Source organism: Oncorhynchus tshawytscha, unplaced genomic scaffold, assembly GCF_018296145.1.
Source record: "Oncorhynchus tshawytscha isolate Ot180627B unplaced genomic scaffold, Otsh_v2.0 Un_scaffold_7382_pilon_pilon, whole genome shotgun sequence".
Classification (NCBI taxonomy): Eukaryota; Metazoa; Chordata; class Actinopteri; order Salmoniformes; family Salmonidae; genus Oncorhynchus; species Oncorhynchus tshawytscha.
The window spans coordinates 38,900-61,007 of NW_024609501.1; the positions used below are offsets into that span (position 1 = coordinate 38,900).

Genomic DNA, 22,108 nt, shown 5'->3' on the forward strand with positions numbered 1-22,108 from the left:
CACAAACAAGTATCTCTGAATTGTCAAAATACATTTCAAATGTTTTTTTATTAACCTTTGTCAGGTTGAACATCAAATAGAGACTATGCAGGTCTAATCCTGAAGATGGTTTAGGTCAGTTGTCTCTGTTCTGTCTGTATGCAGGGCTGGTCTTGGGTCTGGACAGGCCAGGGTAGTTCTGCAGCCAAACCAGAGGAACAACATAATGAATTGTATTGTCTTTCCTCCTTTTGCTCAACTGTCTCTGTAAATGATTGAAGTTATCAGTTGTTCATTGTTGGGCTGGGTTTATACTGCAAGTGTAACCTGATCCCAGATCAGTTTGTCATCTTGTCAACACCAGTGCTGTCATTGTGAAGCCAAACGTGGTATGACAGTGAGGTTGCATGATGGTACAAAAAGACTGGCACTCGCACTACACCAAACCCCTATTCACATCGATGGGAACGCAGTGGAGAAGTTGAACAGCTTGAAGTTCACTGACAATCTGAAATAGTCCAACCACACAGTGTGGTGAAGGCGCACCAGTGCCTCTTCAAACTCAAGAGTCTGAAGAAATTTGGCTTGGCCCCTAAGACCATCACAAACTTTTGCAGATGTACAATTGAGAGCATCCAGTCGGGCTGTATCACCATCTGGTACGGCAACTGCATTGCCCACAACCACAGGGCTCTCCAGGGAGGAGGGGGGGGGGTCTGCCCAATGCATCACCAAGGGTACACTGCCTGCCCTCCAGGACACCTACAGCACCCAATGTCACAGGAAGGCCAACAAAAAAATCAAGGACATCAACCACCTGAGCCACAGCCTGTTCACCCCGCTAAGGTGAGGTCAGTACAGGTGCATCAAAGCTGGGCCCGAGAGACTGAACAACAACTTCTAAGGCCATCAGACTGTTAAATGGCCATCACTAGCCGGCTACACCCCGGTTACTCAATCCTGCACCTTAGAGGCTGCTGCTCTATATACACAGACATGGAATCAATGGTCACTTTAATAATGGAACACTAGTCACTAATAATATTTACATACATTATATGCATATGAAATGAGTAAAACAGTATTTTAGTCATTGCCACTCCAACATTGCTCACCCTAATATTTCTTAATTCCATTATGTTACTTTAAGATTTGTGTGTGTTATGAATTGCTAGATACTACTGCCCTGTTGGAGCAAGGAAAGCAAGCATTTTGCTACACCCGCAATAACATAAATATGTGTATATGACCAATAGGATTTGAAATGTAAACGTTAATGGGGTAGGGACGTCCCGTGGATTCCGGATAGCAAGGGCCCATGTAAATCTCGATCTCTGCAGAGCCCTCTGTGCACCGCGAGGTGAAAGTCACAGCCTCTACAGAGTGTCTAGTGTGGTGATGTGTAAGTGCAGCCTTATGTTTACTCTAATAGGGAGCCTTGAAACTGGGTCTTGGTCACAACATTATTTTCAAAGTGCACCATAAGGCCCTGGTCAAAAGTAGTGCACCACGAAGAGAATATGGTTCCGTTTGGGATGTTACCTTCTTAGTGAAGTGCCTCTGATACTCTGAGCAGATGTGTCCTCGTGTCTGGTCTGCGGTGTGGGCACCAGGCTGGTACTCGGCGGTGCAGGGCTTCTTCAGGCCGCTAGGGGGCTTCCTCTGCCCAGGGACGTAGCGATCAGGGCCCTGGTACCGGTCCTGGTACTCTGACACCCAGGCCCTCCTGGATGGATGGTGAAGCATAATTCGTCATAATTCGGCCCTAACCTAGCTATGTTTTTTTTAGGGGGTAGATAACCTAGCTATGTTTTTTTAGGGGGTAGATAATCTAGCTATGTTTTTTTAGGGGGTAGATAATCTAGCTATGTTTGCAGATCTGAAGGTCTGGAGGACAGGTATAAGCAGTAGCGGAGGAGCTGCTAAAATCCCACAATACTCCCCAACTGGGTTTATTGTGACATCACTTTTACCTCTGGCTATTACAGACGCCAGACTATCTGATGGACATAACCTCTGCAGCACCACTTGACTGTTAATGGGTTGCTGGGTGAAGGGGATTGCTATGAATCACTGTATGTGTGAATCACTATGTTAATCTCCTCTGTAGTAGTGTGCAGTTATTATCTATTGCAGTGAACAGATTGCAGGAGCTTGAGACCGATGCAAAGAAAACTGGCATGGGGTGGAACGAGCTGGAGGAGACTGTCCTGAACAGAGTGCGAAGGAGAGGAGTCGTCCATGGCCTGTGCACCATGGCCTTAGGTAAGTATGTATGTACAGATCCCTCCTTTCAATCCGTGTCAGTATGTGATCTACTGTACCAGTTGAGTGTGGCTTCAGGCAGGATGCACTGCGGGCCTCTCAGTGTGGAGGGGTTGTCCCAGTGTGTGTAACTCTGGCTGTAGGTGGTCACACCGTTGAATGGCAGCCCTACACACACACACGTGGATGAGAGTTATCATGAATAATCCCATATACAGCTTCATACTGCACCTACGTCACAAGTTTAACATGTTATTGCCAATGAGGTTTGGCCAGCAGGCTCTCAACAAAGTAGGTGGCTCAGCCCGTATTAAAGCGTCTCAGAGTAGGGAGTGCTGATCTAGGATCAGGGTGGATGGTGTTGAGTACTATGTTTCCCCCTACTGGGTGGCTATGGGACCTAGGTGCATGCAGGTTGTACATCCCAAATGGCACGCTATTCGCAATATAGTGCACTACTTTTGACCAAAGCCATATTCCCTATATAGTGCCTATAGGGTTCTGGTCAAAAGTAGTGCACTATATATATATACACACACATTAGTGTTCTATTTGGGACATAAGGCTGGTGATAGAAAGCCTACCTAGGTGCATGAGGTTAGACTGGGTGGCTATGGGTATAGAACAGTGTTTAATATATTGTTATGTCTCTATAGGACCTACCTAGGTGCATGAGGTTAGACTGGGTGGCTATGGGTATAGAACAGTGTTTAATATATTGTTATGTCTCTGTAGGACCTACCTAGGTGCATGAGGTTAGACTGGGTGGCTATGGGTATAGAACAGTGTTTAATATATTGTTATGTCTCTGTAGGACCTACCTAGGTGCATGAGGTTAGACTGGGTGGCTATGGATATAGAACAGTGTTTAATGTATTGTTATGTCTCTATAGGACCTACCTAGGTGCATGAGGTTAGACTGGGTGGCTATGGGTATAGAACAGTGTTTAATATATTGTTATGTCTCTGTAGGACCTACCTAGGTGCATGAGGTTAGACTGGGTGGCTATGGGTGTAGAACAGTGTTTAATATATTGTTATGTCTCTATAGGACCTACCTAGGTGCATGAGGTTAGACTGGGTGGCTATGGGTATAGAACAGTGTTTAATATATTGTTATGTCTCTGTAGGACCTACCTAGGTGCATGAGGTTAGACTGGGTGGCTATGGGTATAGAACAGTGTTTAATATATTGTTATGTCTCTGTAGGACCTACCTAGGTGCATGAGGTTAGACTGGGTGGCTATGGGTGTAGAACAGTGTTTAATGTATTGTTATGTCTCTGTAGGACCTACCTAGGTGCATGAGGTTAGACTGGGTGGCTATGGGTGTAGAACAGTGTTTAATATATTGTTATGTCTCTATAGGACCTACCTAGGTGCATGAGGTTAGACTGGGTGGCTATGGGTATAGAACAGTGTTTAATATATTGTTATGTCTCTATAGGACCTACCTAGGTGCATGAGGTTAGACTGGGTGGCTATGCGCTGGTTGATCTGGCCTTCCAGCCTAGATGAGTGGGTCATGTCCTGACGGAACTGCTCCGCCCTTAACCTCTCCACCTGCACCGGGAGCTCCCCATCACTTCCTGTGACAACAGGAACAGGTAGTACACACACATATGTTATTGGTGCTGATCTATCATCTTGCAGTAAAGGAAACAAAAGCGGATAAACTGTGGAGTTATAAGGCCATTCAAAGCCTCAAATAAAAACATGTTGTCAATACAAAATGAACAGGGTATTCCCTCTCTCACCTTCTCCACTGCCGATGTGAGGCAGCTCCACCATGTCCTTGGGTGTCGTTGTGACCCCCAGTGCCGGGTCCCCTGTTGCATGTGTCCATGCCTCTTTCCTGGCAGGGCGGGACGGGAGGGAGTTATGGACTGAGGTTGAGGAGAGAGAGGGAGAGACCGACCTTCGTTCCCCAGAGTCGGAGCTCGAACGCTGTGGTGCTATCTGGCTCTGCCCCTTCTCTGGAGGAGCTGTCCTTTCCACTTGGATCTTACTGAAACTCTCACTGTCCAACGTAGCTGCCCTCACTGTTCTCCCCTTCTGTAGAGAGACACAGAGAGAGAGGATGAGAGAGAGGGGAGAGAAGAGAGACAGAGACAGAGAGGGTGAGAGAGAGAGGAGATGGAGAGGTGGAGAGAGAGAGGGGATAGAGGTGGAGAGAGAGAGGTTTGAGACTGACTAAGATAAGATAATATCAATGCATCTACCATGAATTGCCCCTAAGGTATGCCAGTCAAGGGACAGGTAAGACAAGTAAGTTCTTGTGTCTGAGGGACTCACCTGAGGGAAGGCAAAGGCAGGGTTCTGTGGGCCGTTGGTAATGGTCTGGAAACACTGTCTGTAGTACTGAGCCCACATATCCGCCAACTGACAGACAGGCAGGCAGAAAGACAGACAGACACACAGATAGGAAGACAGATAGACAGGCAGGCCCAATCAGGGCAGTGTGAATGTGTACAGTTTGTACACTCTAAAAATTAAGAGTTCAACAAAGGTTCTTCTACGATCCTCAAAGTTCTTCGAAGAACCGTAGGGTTCTTGGCAATGAAAATCTCCCCCAAAAGGTTCTTAGAAGAACCCCATAGCAGGTGGGGTTCATCGAGGAACCACCTTAGGTTCCTGCAAGAACCCCAAGAACTAACTGCCCACCTGAAAAATGTGGATTTGAATTTGGAAGGACAGCAGGTGCAGGCACTTAACTGAAAAATGTAAAGATCTCAATTTAAGTAAGGTTTGTCCCTTGTATCATCTAAATGTATATTGTTTTATGATGATACCATCTATCTTTTCATATTTGTGAAAATATTTCTAAAACAGAAAATTGACAATTGAATGGATATAAAACCAACAAAGAGGTGAGAATATGTAGGCTATAAGAATATGTTGAAGGGTGGATGTATTGGCTGCAGATGACTGAACTGCTCACTTTTGTTTCTGTGACTGCCGGTATACAGAGGAGGAGGTATACAAAAGGTATGTCAATTAGTATTGGTATGTTATGCAGATCACATATACCATCCTCCTTCCTAACCTCTTCAATGAATATCCTATAGGCCTTTACATTATGGACAAGGTATGTGTATGAAAACCATTATCAAAACAGTTTGTTCATTCACATTCACCACAAAAACCATGGTATGAATACTGTCGTGTGCATGTTTTGTTCATTCACATTCACCACAAAAACCATGGTATGAATACTGTCGTGTGCATGTTTTGGTCATCATCGGTATAATGACTATTTGTTGGATTCACAGACTTCACCCTCCCTACACCTCTGTTGACAGGAACAGTAAACCAGTTCGATCACCATGCACTGCAAAATCATTCTGGCTGTGGATACGGAGAACCTTAACACAGTGATTTAACATCAACAGGCCAGAGGATATACCCATGTGACTTGGAGCTCTGCTGGGAGTTTACCTCAGATTGAGATGAGTGAATTCTGCTTTGCCACTAAAATCATAATAAACTGACAATTAAAATATTGTGTTAGTGTTATGCTGATGATTAATAATACATTTTAAAAATAGGGGGGGGGTAGTTGAAAAATGTACACCAAAACGTTCTTTGAGGATACTTTAAAAGGAGTTACTTGAAGAACCCTTTTAGAGGGTTCTTCAAAGAACTTGGGTTCCCCCACAGTTTCAATTTGAAGAATCCCTAAAGGATACTCCAGGAGCCCTTTCATCTTTAGAGCGTATGGCATTAGTATACAAGTGGAAAGTGTTGGTGTGAGGGAGAGACAGAGCGAGTTAGTTGTACCTTCTGGTGTGTGGTGCAAGACGGCTCTGCATGCAGCCTGAACAGCCTGAGGTGCCGATCACTGGGGGGCTTGTAGTCAGCCCCATAGGTGCTTTGCTGCCCCACTCTGGCCTGAGGGCCCCGAGACTGGAGGAGAGAAGAGTGGAGAGATGGATGAACCCCCACCTTTAACCAACCAAGAGCATCAGTGAAAATTATTCATTCTAGTAAGCATTATGAGACAATCTCATTAATGACCTATTCTTACTAGTTGAATAGCCTAGTGTTTATGTTGTGAAAATGATCAAATATGGCAATGATAAACCCGTACTAGACATACCTGAATTTGCCTTAAAGAGTGCATTAAATTGCTCTTGTTCCCTGATATTTAAGATGGTCATTCGTCAAGGATAAATCGGGGTCAACCCTAGCAAAACTAAAACAGGCTACGTGAGACGGTGGCTAAATGTGTGTTGGAAAACCCATAATAGTCTATGTTCCATAGAACGTTGTTACGTTTGAGTCAACATAATATACTTTGTCGATTCCTTAGTTACGCAGCGATATCATAAATAGGGCGATGTCACAGCGTTCCAAAATAATCTGAGTTTTCGTAGCCGTTCTAAAAACATTGGTCATAAATGAAAGAACAATGAACAATACAAACATCGTAATAAAATCAACCATGAATGGGCGGTTTCACTTCCTTCAGTCTTCACAATACACGTCTTATTCACTGTATGGTTCTCTGTGTAGGCAATTGTTCATTGTATGACATCACAAGGGTTGGTCTTTTGTCGATTCAGGTAGTTAGAGGAACGTGCATTAACGTCCTGGACCAGACGTAGTAGCCTGGGGCGGTGAGAAAGGTGTGGACGCGGTCATAAATTTCACCGTAGGTTTAGCCTCTGACGTAACTAACGAAAAGCACACCTACATTTGTCAGGGGGAGAGTTTGACGGTACTGAAATCACAAGTGTAGGATTAGGATACCGTAAACTAACATATATCACAGTCAAATCCAAGTTATTGGTTAAAGTTCAGTTGAATGCCGAGAGACGCTTTGAACATAATGGACATTCATGTGAAAGCAGGACAAGTTTACCTTCAACACAGAAATGTAGAAAAGGTAAGCACGTAACTTTATTTAGCTCACTTAATTGTACACATTGTACACACATGATGTAAATATATCACTAGCCACTTTAAACAATGCTACCTTATATAATGTTACTTACCCTACATTATTCATCTCATATGCATACGTAGATACTGTACTCTATATCATCTACTGCATCCTTATGTAATACATGTATCACTAGCCACTTTAACTATGCCACTTGGTTTACATACTCATCTCATATGTATATACTGTACTCGATATCATCTACTGTATCTTGCCTATGCTGCTCTGTACCATCACTCATTCATATATCCTTATGTACATATTCCTTATCCCCTTACACTGTGTATAAGACAGTAGTTTTTTTGGAATTGTTAGTTAGATTACTTGTTCGTTATTACTGCATTGTCGGAACTAGAAGCACAAGCATTTCGCTACACTCGCATTAACATCTGCTAACCATGTGTATGTGACAAATAAAATTTGATTTGATTTGATTTGACATCCTGGTACTTTATCTTGTTTTTGTGAAATGACAATAAAAGTCAATAGGAACATATTGTATTTATTTAGATTTTGAATGCAGCTTTATAACAGTCTTGTAATGTAAGTTTTTATTTCGTTTATTTCGAGTGTTTTGATATTGGCTATTGCTGTTATCATGTAAACCACCACCCCCTTGTTTACTCTATGTACTGTGTATGACAGCCATCTAATCCCTCTACCACTCCACTTGACATTTTAAAGTATATGATTGCAGTATACGAGGACATTTACTGTAGCCGACATGTTGAAGTCTTTTTTGCAGAGACAGGCTACGTTGGTAATGGTGCGTGTGTAAAGGTGTGAGGGGGGAACGGATCCTCACATGCGTGCCCAGACACAGTACTGCTCACAGTTTCCTCATGGCACATTCCAACGCAATATGTCCCAAATGGCACCCTATTCCCTTTTCAGTGCACTACTTTTGACCAGGACTCACAGGATCTCTGGTCAAAACTAGTGCACTATGTAGGGGATAGGGTGCCATTTGGGATGTAAACTTAAACACGGCTAGGCACAGTAAAACAACGCATGTACTGTACCTGAGCACACATACCTCATCTACCACTGCACCTTTATTTAAAAATAGGCAGATGTGTTGGAGAAGGTGGTGGGGGGGTGATATTCTGAGTCATTTGACTCATGTGTTGTGGGACAAATGGCAAAACTAGATACTCACTTTTTTTTTAAAATTATTTTTCTCACCCACAAATTTTTCTCCCATTCTCTTGGCCTTTCTCTTTTTCTCCCCATTATTTCTGTCTTCCCTTTCATCCCTCATCCCCTTTCTTCCCTCCCTCCGCCCTCCCTCCAGAAGTGGAAGCAGCATTGGCTGACTCTCTACCCCTCCAGCCGCTGCGGTGTAGCCAGGCTAGAGCGCCAGGAAGTGGGGGGAGGAGAGCGGGCCGGTCCCTCTGGGGTCTGGAAGCACCAGGACAAAGTTAAGGAGAAGAGGGTGATCCGTCTGTCAGAGGTCAACCTTACTGCTGTACTTGTCTTTCTTACAAGCACTGACTTTGATTAGCTGCATTATTGAGGATTTTTTGTTTTACTGGCACTGACTGTGATACAGTATGTGGTTGTCTTACCTAACTTAGTTGAATGCACTATAATTGGCTCAGGATATGGACAAGCCTAAGGCCCTGCGAGAGACTAGTGTACTGTCTAGAGGGAGTACTTTTACATTAAACTGGCTCATGCTACAGAAACAGGAGATAGGCCCCTGCTCCTATGAGCTTTTAGAGCTTGCACAAGCCTTACCCCCGATCTATCTCTTTAATGCTGAGTGCCAAGCAGAGACGCACCAAGTCACATTTTTTACAGCCTCGGGATAAGAGTGTCTGCTAATGGAGAAAATGTAAATGTAGGTGATCAGGGTCCTGAGGCTGCCCCCACACGCTGAGGCCTGCCCCAAAGACAACATGGCCGCCTTCTGTGTGGAGACAGATGGCAGGAGGTTCGTCTTCGCAGCGGATAAGGACGACTGCGTGGAGTGGGTGGAGAGGATGTGTGACCTCGCCTTCCAGGTGAGAATAGCAGCTTCTGTTGTTGTCTTGTGACTGTTATGGATCAGTCTCAATTCAACATTTTGACAGTTACAGATCGAAGTAGAATCATACTTTATTAGCATTCAACAACGCTGAATTAGGAATGTGTCTCGCTATTGGTACAAGGCTAACAGCAAACGCCATTATTCACTGGTCTCTCTATCATTAAACTCTTTTCATCACCAAACAGTTATTATATAGAGGATGTGTACACTCTTAGAAAATAGGTTGTAAAAGGGCTCTTCTGCTGACCCCATAGGAGAAACCTGTTTTGTTCCCTGTATAAACCTCTGTAGAAAGGGTTCTACATGGAAGCCAAAAGGGGTTCTCCTTTGGGGACAGCCGAAGAACCCTTTTAAGGTTCTAGATAGCACCTTTTTTTTCCTAAGAGTGTAGGTATCTGTGAGGACAGTTCTCACTGTCTAATGTAAATACATGTCTTGTCTCCCAGGGAGGCTCCACTGGTCAGCAGCCCCAAATTCAGATGGAGGACAACCAGATCTACGTCTCCAGGGAGGAAAGTGAGAAGCACATCAGATATCCTAGTGGCCACACAAACTATAACGAACAGCCATTCTTCTGTCTGTTTATGTCTAATGGGCATATGATTACTGCTGTATTGGAACAGGTTCTTCTTTTCAAAGATATTACTACGAACAAAGGAAAGATAAACACAAAATATAAAACAAGAAATAGAAATGAACACCGTCCATAGTGCTTCGGTCATGACCGCCACTCTCCCTCTTCTCTCCCCTCAGTTAGTGAGTTCAGGGTGGGTGTGAAGCAGACGGATGTAGCGATGCGCTGCGGCCTCCAGGGGGAGTACTATTGGCTGCAAGTGGCCCAGGACGGGCTGGTCCTTAAGGAGGCGGAGACCAGGAAGAGTTTGCAGGACTGGCCCTATCGGCTGATACGACGCTATGGCAGAGACAAGGTCAGTAGAACCATGGAATTTAGAATCTCATTGAGCCATAGAATTAGATTCCTAATCTGTTACTACTTTTAATCTAATGCTACTCTCTAGTGTCTAATTTCAAGGCCGTCACAGTACGGTACTATGCTGCGCTACAAAGGCAAAGCGCAGTAACTACATCATTTTTTTGACTGCAAATTCTGACTTCAAAGTCTTTGTCTCTCTAAAAAGACAGCAATTTCTGGTACTTCATGATATGTTCTGATCAACTGGCTTGTGTCAGGAAACTAAATCCCACACTAATCAGATAATATACCTGGCCATTACAACAGATCAAAGTTACTGTGTTTGGCCTTTTTAGGGCAGTGTGGCTCCAAAAAAGGATGTGTCTAAGGATCATTGTAGGGTCATCAGTGTCCAATCAAGAAGGTTGCAGGTTATAACACGTTTGGTGCCCACATTCAATTATGCAATTTTCCAGTGAACACCTGTGGGAATTTTCTCAAATCATTGTGTCCTCTTGGTTCTCCCACAGTTGACATTCAACATCGAGGCGGGCCGGCGCTGTGACTCTGGACCTGGAACCTTCACCTTTGAGACGTGCCAAGCTGACGTCATCTTCAGCCTCATCGAGACCGCCATACGGGAACAGAAGGCCGTCGCCAGGGACGAATGTGAGGGCGACACTGTGGTTGCTAACCGTAGCCCTAATATGCCTCGTGCTCGTTCACCACTGCCCAAACTACCAGATAGCGCAGCCATTTTGGAGGGCAGCTACAGTTTTAAGCCAGTATTTTCAAATGCTATTGGCTCAGAGCAGTGTTTGTACTCACAGCCGCCTAATTTGATTGGCTCTGAGGAGTGTCCGTACTCTGAGCCAGCAGACAGTATTAAACCCAAAGCCCCCAGCCTCAACTCCTATCTGACGCCCCCAACAGCCTCCACCCTCACCCCCTCTATCCCTCTACACCCCTGCAATCACCATGTCAACCGAACGGAACCAGTGTACGCCGACCCAGCAGACATCCTCTCACTCACACCCCCGAGATCTACACCACCACCACCCCCGCCCACTTCCTCTTCCTGCTCTTATCACCACGACAACAAGCCAGAGCCGTTCTACTCCGAGGTGTACGACCGTGCGAGTCCTCTATCTGACACGACTCAACAACAGAAACAGAGCCAGGACCAGCGGGGCAGGAACCTGGCAAAGAGGAACCCATCTATAGTGAGCCTTGTGTGGGGACCCCAGCCAAGGGCCCCAACACTGACCCGTTCGCCCACCTTTACAGCCAGGTCTGCAAGCCAGGCTCTTCATCACCATCATCCCCCTCTTCCTCACTGGCCTCCTCTTCCTCCTCATCATCATCGTCGTTGACCATTACCAGGACCTTGGCCATCAGGAGGCCCACTGCTGGACGCCAGTCACCAGAGGTCATCTATGAAAACATGGGGTTCATTTAGGATACTCTGCTGTGTCTGAAATGGCACCCTATTGCCCTTTAAGGTGCACTACTTCTGATCAGCGCCCATAAGGATATATTAAGATCAATACACACATTTACTCATTTTACAATGTTATTGTCTACTTACTTTATTTATTTACTTGTTTTCACATACAGAATCATTGTTTTTTCTTATGATGTAATAACTTTTGTATAACGTGTTATGAATATCAATATTGCACACCAGTGTAATGGACATGGGAGAGGGAGAAAAGAGCCACAGAGATCTTCCAGAAGTCTGTCAGTGGTCGATGTAAATCTTTTCAAACAGTGTTAGCCGCCTCCTCCCCAACAGAAACCAATGACTTCCGCTCAGTCTCACATCCTTTTCCTCATTTACTTTGTTTTACTGATGTGATTCAATAAAACAATAATGGGTGTGTATCCAGTAACTCTCCTTCCACTATTTGTTTTGTGCATTGATTGTTTTTTTAGTGTTTTTTAAATTGTGCCCCTCAATAAATCAGACTACTGTCCAGTTCAATGCTGTTTACATGGGAATATGTGAACGTTAATAGGACTACTACTGTATATTTCAGGCTCCTCTGTGGTTGTGGGCGTGTATTGACGTTTGGTTTAGTGAGATTTGAACGCTTCCTGGTTTAACACGTTGCAATAGTTCTATTACATACTGTACTGTACCTGACCTGGAGGCTAAGTAGCCTATTATACCGTGTTAGAAATAGCACCAAATCGGACACCGAATAGGTAGGTGAGAATTTAAAAAAAAAACGCCGTATTTTGATACACTTCAACCGTACTTTTTTGTTTTCTTGGTTTCTGTAGGCGCTTCGTTCCCCCCTGTCCTCCACTTTTGACAGAACGCCCCGAGCGCACTTTTAATGATGCGTAACTGACGCGCGGTCATCAACGGACATTCTTCCTGATGTCACTTCTCAACATGCCGTCCACCTGTTTTATGGCCGTGATCTTGTGGCTCACAACTGGTTCATCTCGTTGTCAAACACCAATTCCCAATGTTCACGGAGGTGAGTACAGTACAGTTGGACAAACGGCCTCTCTCTCTCTACATACATTTTAAAATTGCTATACATTTTGTATCGCAATTCCTAATGGATACGGTAACGTTATGGAGGCTACAATCTAATTAGTCATAGCAATGCAAATGATGTTGCCTAGCAAACAAGTACATTTGTAAGAAGTCTATTATCAGCACCCAGTGTGGTTTTGGTAGGCTAATTCATTCATCTAGGAATGGAGATGGTTAATTACTTAATCCAACATTTAACCAGATGGGAAGGATTGAGGCATGGTCGAGAAATGCCCATTAAACAACACCTTTAAAATGAATGAAGACAGGCGTGTCATTTCACTGCTGTACCTGGAATAATGCAGAGTGAGTATAGACTGGGGTTACAGTGTTATCCTAGTTTTGCCTGCTTTCATGGATAGATAGGCCTAGGCTATAGGTCTTAGATTGTATTACAGAGAATGTGGAGGATTAAGATGCCCCACTCTTTGTGGTGTGTGTGTGTGTGTGTGTGTGTTAACACACAAATGCAACAAGGAGCAGTTTACCGGACACATATTGAGCCTATGTCACGGACTAAATAGCAAACGCAAAGGAGAGTTTAGCCCCAAAATTGTCTACCTAAATCAGCATTGAGTGACTGGTGAGTAGGGGTTTATTTATTACGCTGATTCTGTTGCAAAACATTTCTTCAACGGAATGAAATGGGGAGGGACCTAACTGAATTTGTCCAAAAGAAACCATTTTTTGTTGTTTGGACTAATTATTGCACCCCAGCTCTGGGTAGCAGCCGACAGACCACAAGAGTGTTTCTCAGTAGAGGAAGTGACACAATTACTGATGCTTAGAAATGGTTCCGTAAAAGTCCCTGTAAGTCAGTCTCATCCTTCGCACATTCACTCAAAGGTCAAAAGCAAATAAATGGGGCGGAGGAGGGGAGTCTATATATTACGGAGCCCTGGTCCAAAGTAGTGCAATGTAGGAAATAGCCATTTGGGACACATGTTCCTGTTCTCCTCAGGGTTAGGTGCAGTTCTGGGGGTGTCCAACGCCAGCGTCCTCCTGCAAGACCCCAGCTCTGAGACACTCTACCTGGGAGCCAGAGGCTCCATCCTGGCCCTGCACACCTCCAACCTCACCTGGAAACACCCATCAGTGAGAGAGAAAGGGAGGGAGAGACAGAGATAGGGAGGGACAAGGACATAAGAGGACGGAGGGAGGGACAGCGAGATAAGAGGGGAGAGGGAGGGACAGGGAGATAAGAGAGCGGAGGGAGGGAGGGACAGGGAGATAAGAGGGGGAGGGACAGGGAGATGGGAAGGAGGGACAGAGAGATAAGAGGGCGGAGGGAGGGACATGGATTTAAGAGGGGGAGGTAGGGACAGAGAGATAAGAGGGGGAGGGAGGGACAGGGAGATAAGAGGGGAGGGAGGGACAGGGAGATAAGAGGGGGGATGGAGGGACAGGGAGATAAGAGGGTGGAGGGAGGGACAGGGAGATAAGAGGGCGGAGGGAGGGACAGGGAGATAAGAGGGCGGAGGGAGGGACAGGGAGATAAGAGGGGGAGGTACAGAGAGATAAGATGGGGAGGTACAGAGAGATGGGAGGGGGAGACTTCTTCACTTGACTGTCTGTGTGTGCACGGTTATCTGTGCATATTTCCACTCTTGATCTTAGCTAACTGGCAGTGAAACGAGTATGTATTTATTTCGGTGTTTTCATGATGGGAGTATTCATGAACACAAAACCATAGAAAAACCTACGTCTTACCCAGGACAAACACACTATGCCAGACATTGATTAAACCTAGTCCTGGACAACTTTCTCAATAGAGATTCTCCACTGACACTGCTTTTTAGTCCAGTACTGGGCTTAACCTGATGTTTAACTGTGTGATGTAACTGTATGTGTTTGTGTGTTCTCTCTTTGACTTCCGTCTCTGTCTCTGCAGATTAAGTGGGAGGCAACAGAAGAGGAGAGGAAGTCCTGTATGTATAAAGGCAAGAGAGAGGTGAGCAACGTGGGGTGCTCTTGATCTGTGTTTGAAGTGGCAAGACAACTGTGTGTCTGTGTGTGTGTGTGTGTGTCTGTGTGTGTGTGTGTCTGTCTGTGTCTGTGTGTGTGTGTCTGTGTCTGTGTGTGTCTGTGTGTGTGTGTGTCTGTGTGCTGCTCTGTAGTGTATGTACGTGGTTAAAGTTGATGCCATGCTTCACACCCATCACCTTGCCTTTTGTGATACTCATCTATGTCATGATGTACGAATTCGTTACCATAACGACTGCTTTACTGACTCTTCAGCTTCCTGTCAACAACACATCACATCCTGTATGTTTGGCTTTCAGATGACTTTTCACTTTGTATCTGGTCATCTTCAAAGACTGATAAACAGAAGCATGACTTACCTTAAATAGTCCGGGAGTTAGAGTTCTTCGCTACCGTTTATTCAATGGGAGTAATATGAAAACCAACCTTGGCCTGTACACATTGTGTTCCTGGCACCTGAGTTGAGAAACCCTGCATTGTACTTCTGATTATAACCATATTTTATTGATTTGTTTAGAGCCAGGTTCTCCTGATCTAGGATCATGCTATCTACCCCAAATCCTAACCTTAGCCATTATGGTAAGGAATGTAAACTGACCTGAGATCTGTGTCTAGAGGCAACTTTATCCTGCTCTGTTATGGCCCTGTGGTAAGAAGGAGTTGCCAAACGCGCTTCAGCCTAGCTTAAACTAAAAGGCAATCAGGGACTTGAAAATCCCCAAAATATTCCTTATCCCAGGGCACTGGAACTGTTTCTGCATATCAAATCAAATGTATTTATAAAGCACTTCTTACATCAGCTGATATCTCAAAGTGCTGTACAGAAACCCAGCGTAAAACCCCAAACAGCAAGCAATGCAGGTGTAGAAGCACGGTGGCTAGGAAATCTCCCTAGAAAGGCCAAAACCTAGGAAGAAACCTAGAGAGGAACCAGGCTATGTGGGGTGGCCAGTCCTCTTCTGCCTGTGCCGGGTGGAGATTATAACAGAACATGGCCAAGATGTTCAAATGTTCATAAATGACCAGCATGGTCAAATAATAATAATCACAGTAGTTGTCGAGGGTGCAGCAAGTCAGCACCTCAGGAGTAGATGTCAGTTGTCTTTTCATAGCCGATCATAAAGAGTATCTCTACCGCTCCTGCTGTCTCTAGAGAGTTGAAAACAGCAGGTCTGGGACAGGTAGCACGTCCAGTGAACAGGTCAGGGTTCCATAGCCGCAGGCAAAACAGTTGAAACTGGAGCAGCAGCATGGCCAGGTGGACTGGGGACAGCAAGGAGTCATCATGTCAGGTAGGCCTGAGGCATGGTCCTAGTGCTCAGTTCCTCCGAGAGAGAGAAAGAAAGAGAGAGAGAGAATTAGAGAGAGCATACTTAAATTCACACAGGACACCGGATAAGACAGGAGCAGTACTCCAGATATAACAGACTGACCCTAGCCCCCCGACACATAAACTACTGCAGCATAAATACTGGAGGCTGAGACAGGAGGGGTCAGGAGACACTGTGGCCCCATCCGATGATACCCCCAGACAGGGCCAAATAGGCAGGATATAACCTCACCAACTTAGCCAAAGCACAGCCCCCACACCACTAGAGGGATATCTTCAACCACCAACTTACCATCCTGAGACAAGGCCGAGTATAGCCCACAAAGATCTCCGCCACGGCACAACCCAAGGGGGGGCGCCAACCCAGACAGGAAGATCACGTCAGTGACTCAACCCACTCAAGTGATGCACCCCTCCTAGGGATGGCATGGAAGAGCACCAGTAAGTCAGTGACTCAGGCTCTGTAATAGGGTTTGAGGCAGAGAATCCCAGTGGAGAGAGGGGAACCGACCAGCCAGAGACAGCAAGGGTGGTTCTTTGCTCCATAGATCATAAAGAATTAGAGATACAAACAGGCTTACGTTTTCCCCATCTGGTAATCTTAAATGGCACCCTAGTCCCCTATTCAGTGAACCACTTTTGACCAGGGCCTATAGGGGAGAATAGGATGCTGTTTGAGACATGTTTCTTTGTCTGTCTCTACAGGATGACTGTTATAACTACATCTGTCTGCTGGAGGTTCTGAAGGATGGAAGGATCTACGTCTGTGGCTCCTACGCCTACAATCCCAAGTGTGCTTTCATTGTCAGTCACGTTCTCTCTCCTCTGTCTCTTCTCATACTCTACACCTATATTATCATTATTATTATTATACTCTACACCTATATTATTATTATACTCTACACCTATATTTTCATTATTATTATGATACTCTACACCTATTATTATTATTGGTATTATTATTATTATTATACTCTACACCTATATTATTATTATTATACTCTACACCTATATTATTATTATTATACTCTACACCTATATTATTATTATTATACTCTACACCTATATTATTATTATACTCTACACCTATATTATCATTATTATTGTTATTATTACATTCTATACCTATATTATTATCATTATTATTATTATACTCTACACCTATATTATTATTATTATACTCTACACCTATATTATTATTATACTCTACACCTATATTATTATTATACTCTACACCTATATTATTATTATTATTGTTATTATTACATTCTATACCTATATTATTGTCATTATTATTATTATTATTATACTCTACACCTATATTATTATTATTATACTCTACACCTATATTATTATTATACTCTACACCTATATTATTATTATACTCTACACCTATATTATTATTATACTCTACACCTATATTATTATTATACTCTACACCTATATTATTATTATACTCTACACCTATATTATTATTATACTCTACACCTATATTATTATTATACTCTACACCTATATTATTATTATTATTGTTATTATTACATTTTATACCTATATTATTGTTATTATTATTATTATTATACTCTACACCTATATTATTATTATACTCTACACCTATATTATTATTATTATACTCTACACCTATATTATTATTATTATACTCTACACCTATAATATTATTATTATACTCTACACCTATATTATTATTATACTCTACACCTATATTATTATTATACTCTACACCTATATTATTATTATACTCTACACCTACAGTGCCTTGGAAAGTATTCGGCCCCCTTGAACTTTGCGACCTTTTGCCACATTTCAGGCTTCAAACATAAAGATATAAAACTGTATTTTTTGGTGAAGAATCAACAACAAGTGGGACACAATCATGAAGTGGAACGACATTTATTGGATATTTCAAACTTTTTTAACAAATCAAAAACTGAAAAATTGGACGTGCAAAATTATTCAGCCCTTTTACTTTCAGTGCAGCAAACTCTCTCCAGAAGTTCAGTGAGGATCTCTGAATGATCCAATGTTGACCTAAATGACTAATGATGATAACTACAATCCACCTGTGTGTAATCAAGTCTCCATATAAATGCACCTGCACTGTGATAGTCTCAGAGGTCCGTTAAAAGCGCAGAGAGCATCATGAAGAACAAGGAATACACCAGGCAGGTCCGAGATACTGTTGTGAAGAAGTTTAAAGCTGGATTTGGATACAAAAAGATTTCCCAAGCTTTAAACATCCCAAGGAGCACTGTGCAAGCGATAATATTGAAATGGAAGGAGTATCAGACCACTGCAAATCTACCAAGACCTGGCCGTCCCTCTAAACTTTCAGCTCATACAAGGAGAAGACTGATCAGAGATGCAGCCAAGAGGCCCATGATCACTCTGGATGAACTGCAGAGATCTACAGCTGAGGTGGGAGACTCTGTCCATAGGACAACAATCAGTCGTATATTGCACAAATCTGGCCTTTATGAAGAAGAGTGGCAAGAAGAAAGCCATTTCTTAAAGATATCCATAAAAAGTGTCATTTAAAGTTTGCCACAAGCCACCTGGGAGACACACCAAACATGTGGAAGAAGGTGCTCTGGTCAGATGAAACCAAAATTGAACTTTTTGGCAACAATGCAAAACGTTATGTTTGGCGTAAAAGCAACACAGCTCATCACCCTGAACACACCATCCCCACTGTCAAACATGGTGGTGGCAGCATCATGGTTTGGGCCTGCTTTTCTTCAGCAGGGACAGGGAAGATGGTTAAAATTGATGGGAAGATGGATGGAGCCAAATACAGGACCATTCTGGAAGAAAACCTGATGGAGTCTGCAAAAGACCTGAGACTGGGACGGAGATTTGTCTTCCAACAAGACAATGATCCAAAACATAAAGCAAAATCTACAATGGAATGGTTCAAAAATAAACATATCCAGGTGTTAGAATGGCCAAGTCAAAGTCCATACCTGAATCCAATCGAGAATCTGTGGAAAGAACTGAAAACTGCTGTTCACAAATGCTCTCCATCCAACCTCACTGAGCTCGAGCTGTTTTGCAAGGAGGAATGGGAAAAAATTTCAGTCACTCGATGTGCAAAACTGATAGAGACATACCCCAAGCTACTTACAGCTGTAATCGCAGCAAAAGGTGGCGCTACAAAGTATTAACTTAAGGGGGCTGAATAATTTTGCACGCCCAATTTTTCAGTTTTTGATTTGTTAAAAAAGTTTGAAATATCCAATAAATGTTGTTCCACTTCATGATTGTGTCCCACTTGTTGTTGATTCTACACAAAAAAATACAGTTTTATATCTTTATGTTTGAAGCCTGAAATGTGGCAAAAGGTCGCAAAGTTCAAGGGGGCCGAATACTTTCGCAAGGCACTGTATATTATTATTATTATCCTCTAAACCTATAATATTATTATACTCTACACCTATATTATTATTATTATTGTTATTATTACATTCTATACCTATATTATTATTATTATACTCTACACCTATATTCTTATTATTATACTCTACACCTATAATATTATTATACTCTACACCTATATTATTATTATACTCTACACCTATAATATTATTATACTCTACACCTATATTATTATTATTATTATACTCTACACCTATAATATTATTATTATTATGATACACCTGCTAGATGCTCTTTAACTGTTGTGGTGAAACACATGTTATTCATTCAGTTCATGTATTTAGTTGATAGGCTTACACACATGATGTCACGTCACAGGAGGCGGGACCTTAAATGGGGAGACGAGGCTCGTGGTAATGGCTGGAGCGGAATCAGTGGAACCATATCAAATACATCAAACATATGGTTTCCTTGTGTTTGATGCCGTTCCATTGTCTCCGTTCCAACCATTATTATGAGCCGTCCTCCCCTCAGCAGCCTCCACTGGTTCACATACACTACTAAATATAGACTGTGTGTGTGTTCAGGACCCAGTGACGTTTGTCCTAGTGAAGGAAGGTGGTGACAAGGTGAAGATGGAGAATGGGAAGGGGAAATGTCCTTATGATCCCAGAAAACCTCACACTGCTGTTACTGCAGGTTAGACACACACACTGCTGTTACTGTAGGTTAGCCACACACTGCTGTTACTGCAGGTTAGACACACACACTGCTGTTACTGCAGGTTAGACACACACACTGCTGTTACTGTAGGTTAGACACACACTGCTGTTACTGTAGGTTAGACACACACACTGCTGTTACTGTAGGTTAGACACACACACTGCTGTTACTGTAGGTTAGACACACACACTGCTGTTACTGTAGGTTAGACACACACACTGCTGTTACTGCAGGTTAGACACACACTGCTGTTACTGTAGGTTAGACACACACACACACAGGTTAGACACACACTGCTGTTACTGTAGGTTAGACACACACACTGCTGTTACTGTAGGTTAGTTACACACACACACACTGCTGTTACTGTAGGTTAGACACACACACTGCTGTTACTGTAGGTTAGACACACACTGCTGTTACTGTAGGTTAGACACACACACTGCTGTTACTGTAGGTTAGACACACACACTGCTGTTACTGTAGGTTAGACACACTGTTACTGCTGTTACTGTAGGTTAGACACACACTGCTGTTACTGTAGGTTAGACACACACTGCTGTTACTGTAGGTTAGACACACACTGCTGTTACTGTAGGTTAGACACACACTGCTGTTACTGTAGGTTAGACACACACTGCTGTTACTGCAGGTTAGACACACACTGCTGTTACTGTAGGTTAGACACACACTGCTGTTACTGTAGGTTAGACACACACACTGCTGTTACACACACACTGCTGTTACTGTAGGTTAGACACACACTGCTGTTACTGTAGGTTAGACACACACTGCTGTTACTGTAGGTTAGACACACACTGCTGTTACTGTAGGTTAGACACACACACTGCTGTTACTGTAGGTTAGACACACACTGCTGTTACTGTAGGTTAGACACACACACTGCTGTTACTGCTGTTACTGTAGGTTAGACACACACTGCTGTTACTGTAGGTTAGACACACACACTGCTGTTACTGTAGGTTAGACACACACTGCTGTTACTGTAGGTTAGACACACACACTGCTGTTACTGTAGGTTAGACACACACACTGCTGTTACTGTAGGTTAGACACACACACTGCTGTTACTGTAGGTTAGACACACACTGCTGTTACTGTAGGTTAGACACACACTGCTGTTACTGTAGGTTAGACACACACACTGCTGTTACTGTAGGTTAGACACACACTGCTGTTACTGTAGGTTAGACACACACTGCTGTTACTGTAGGTTAGACACACACTGCTGTTACTGTAGGTTAGACACACACACTGCTGTTACTGTAGGTTAGACACACACTGCTGTTACTGTAGGTTAGACACACACACTGCTGTTACTGTAGGTTAGACACACACTGTTACTGCTGTTACTGTAGGTTAGACACACACTGCTGTTACTGTAGGTTAGAGACACACTGCTGTTACTGTAGGTTAGACACACACTGCTGTTACTGTAGGTTAGACACACACTGCTGTTACTGTAGGTTAGACACACACACTGCTGTTACTGTAGGTTAGACACACACTGCTGTTACTGTAGGTTAGACACACACACTGCTGTTACTGTAGGTTAGACACACACTGCTGTTACTGTAGGTTAGACACACACACTGCTGTTACTGTAGGTTAGACACACACTGCTGTTACTGTAGGTTAGACACACACTGCTGTTACTGTAGGTTAGACACACACTGCTGTTACTGTAGGTTAGACACACACTGCTGTTACTGTAGGTTAGACACACACTGCTGTTACTGTAGGTTAGACACACACTCTGCTGTTACTGTAGGTTAGACACACACACTGCTGTTACTGTAGGTTAGACACACACTGCTGTTACTGTAGGTTAGACACACACTCTGCTGTTACTGTAGGTTAGACACACACTGCTGTTACTGTAGGTTAGACACACACTCTGCTGTTACTGTAGGTTAGACACACACACTGCTGCTGTTACTGTTAGGTTAGACACACACTGCTGTTACTGTAGGT

The 22,108-nt window shown here is 43.4% G+C and overlaps 3 protein-coding genes across 8 annotated transcripts in view; 2 read left to right on the plus strand and 1 right to left on the minus strand.

The window, feature by feature from the left end:
• Positions 1 to 16: 16 nt before the first annotated feature.
• LOC112245104 lies at positions 17 to 6,823 on the minus strand. Of its 2 annotated transcripts, none has more exons than XM_042315553.1 (8): positions 6,687 to 6,823; positions 6,024 to 6,149; positions 4,539 to 4,625; positions 4,001 to 4,298; positions 3,698 to 3,832; positions 2,304 to 2,412; positions 1,522 to 1,705; positions 17 to 178 (listed from the first exon to the last, which is right to left on the minus strand). In XM_042315553.1, the coding sequence occupies exons 1-8, from the start codon at positions 6,687 to 6,689 to the stop codon at positions 116 to 118; spliced, it is 1,005 nt and encodes a 334-aa protein (XP_042171487.1). In that variant the 5' UTR covers positions 6,690 to 6,823; the 3' UTR covers positions 17 to 115. The 2 variants fall into 2 exon arrangements, with proteins under 2 accessions (XP_042171487.1, XP_024268840.2); XM_024413072.2 differs by lacking the exon at positions 6,687 to 6,823 and adding an exon at positions 6,343 to 6,626.
• Positions 6,824 to 6,902: 79 nt separating this feature from the next.
• Positions 6,903 to 12,117, plus strand: dok1a (docking protein 1a). 2 transcript variants are annotated; one of them, XM_024400941.2, is made up of 6 exons: positions 6,903 to 7,131; positions 8,483 to 8,656; positions 9,036 to 9,194; positions 9,667 to 9,736; positions 9,974 to 10,149; positions 10,664 to 12,117. In XM_024400941.2, the coding sequence occupies exons 1-6, from the start codon at positions 7,051 to 7,053 to the stop codon at positions 11,504 to 11,506; spliced, it is 1,503 nt and encodes a 500-aa protein (XP_024256709.2). In that variant the 5' UTR covers positions 6,903 to 7,050; the 3' UTR covers positions 11,507 to 12,117. The 2 variants fall into 2 exon arrangements, with proteins under 2 accessions (XP_024256709.2, XP_024268839.2); XM_024413071.2 differs by having other exon boundaries at positions 8,483 to 8,641.
• A 90-nt stretch (positions 12,118 to 12,207) lies between these two features.
• The window catches only part of LOC112241406 (semaphorin-4F), a 56,702-nt gene continuing 46,801 nt past the window's right edge, over positions 12,208 to 22,108 (plus strand). For 2 of the 4 annotated variants that reach the window (XM_042315551.1, XM_042315550.1), the window contains exons 1-5: positions 12,208 to 12,622; positions 13,646 to 13,779; positions 14,576 to 14,635; positions 16,703 to 16,801; positions 19,978 to 20,089. In XM_042315551.1, the coding sequence (XP_042171485.1) occupies positions 12,520 to 12,622; positions 13,646 to 13,779; positions 14,576 to 14,635; positions 16,703 to 16,801; positions 19,978 to 20,089 (508 nt within the window). In that variant the 5' untranslated portion in view covers positions 12,208 to 12,519. The remainder of the gene's footprint in view (positions 12,623 to 13,645; positions 13,780 to 14,575; positions 14,636 to 16,702; positions 16,802 to 19,977; positions 20,090 to 22,108) is intronic. The other 2 variants (XM_042315549.1, XM_042315552.1) reach the window with 2 other exon arrangements.

Coding starts and splice junctions, on each gene's coding strand:
- dok1a (XM_024400941.2), top strand. CDS start 7,051: ATGCCGAGAGACGCTTTGAACATAATGGACATTCATGTGAAAGCAGGA. Junction 8,657..9,035: donor CAGAGGTCAACCTTACTGCT/GTACTTGTCTTT, acceptor ATGTAAATGTAG/GTGATCAGGGTCCTGAGGCT. Junction 9,737..9,973: donor CTACGTCTCCAGGGAGGAAA/GTGAGAAGCACA, acceptor CTCTCCCCTCAG/TTAGTGAGTTCAGGGTGGGT.
- LOC112245104 (XM_024413072.2), bottom strand. CDS start 6,366: ATGCACTCTTTAAGGCAAATTCAG. Junction 6,150..6,342: donor ACTCTTTAAGGCAAATTCAG/GTATGTCTAGTA, acceptor TCTCTCCTCCAG/TCTCGGGGCCCTCAGGCCAG. Junction 179..1,521: donor AGAGGCACTTCACTAAGAAG/GTAACATCCCAA, acceptor GTTTGGCTGCAG/AACTACCCTGGCCTGTCCAG.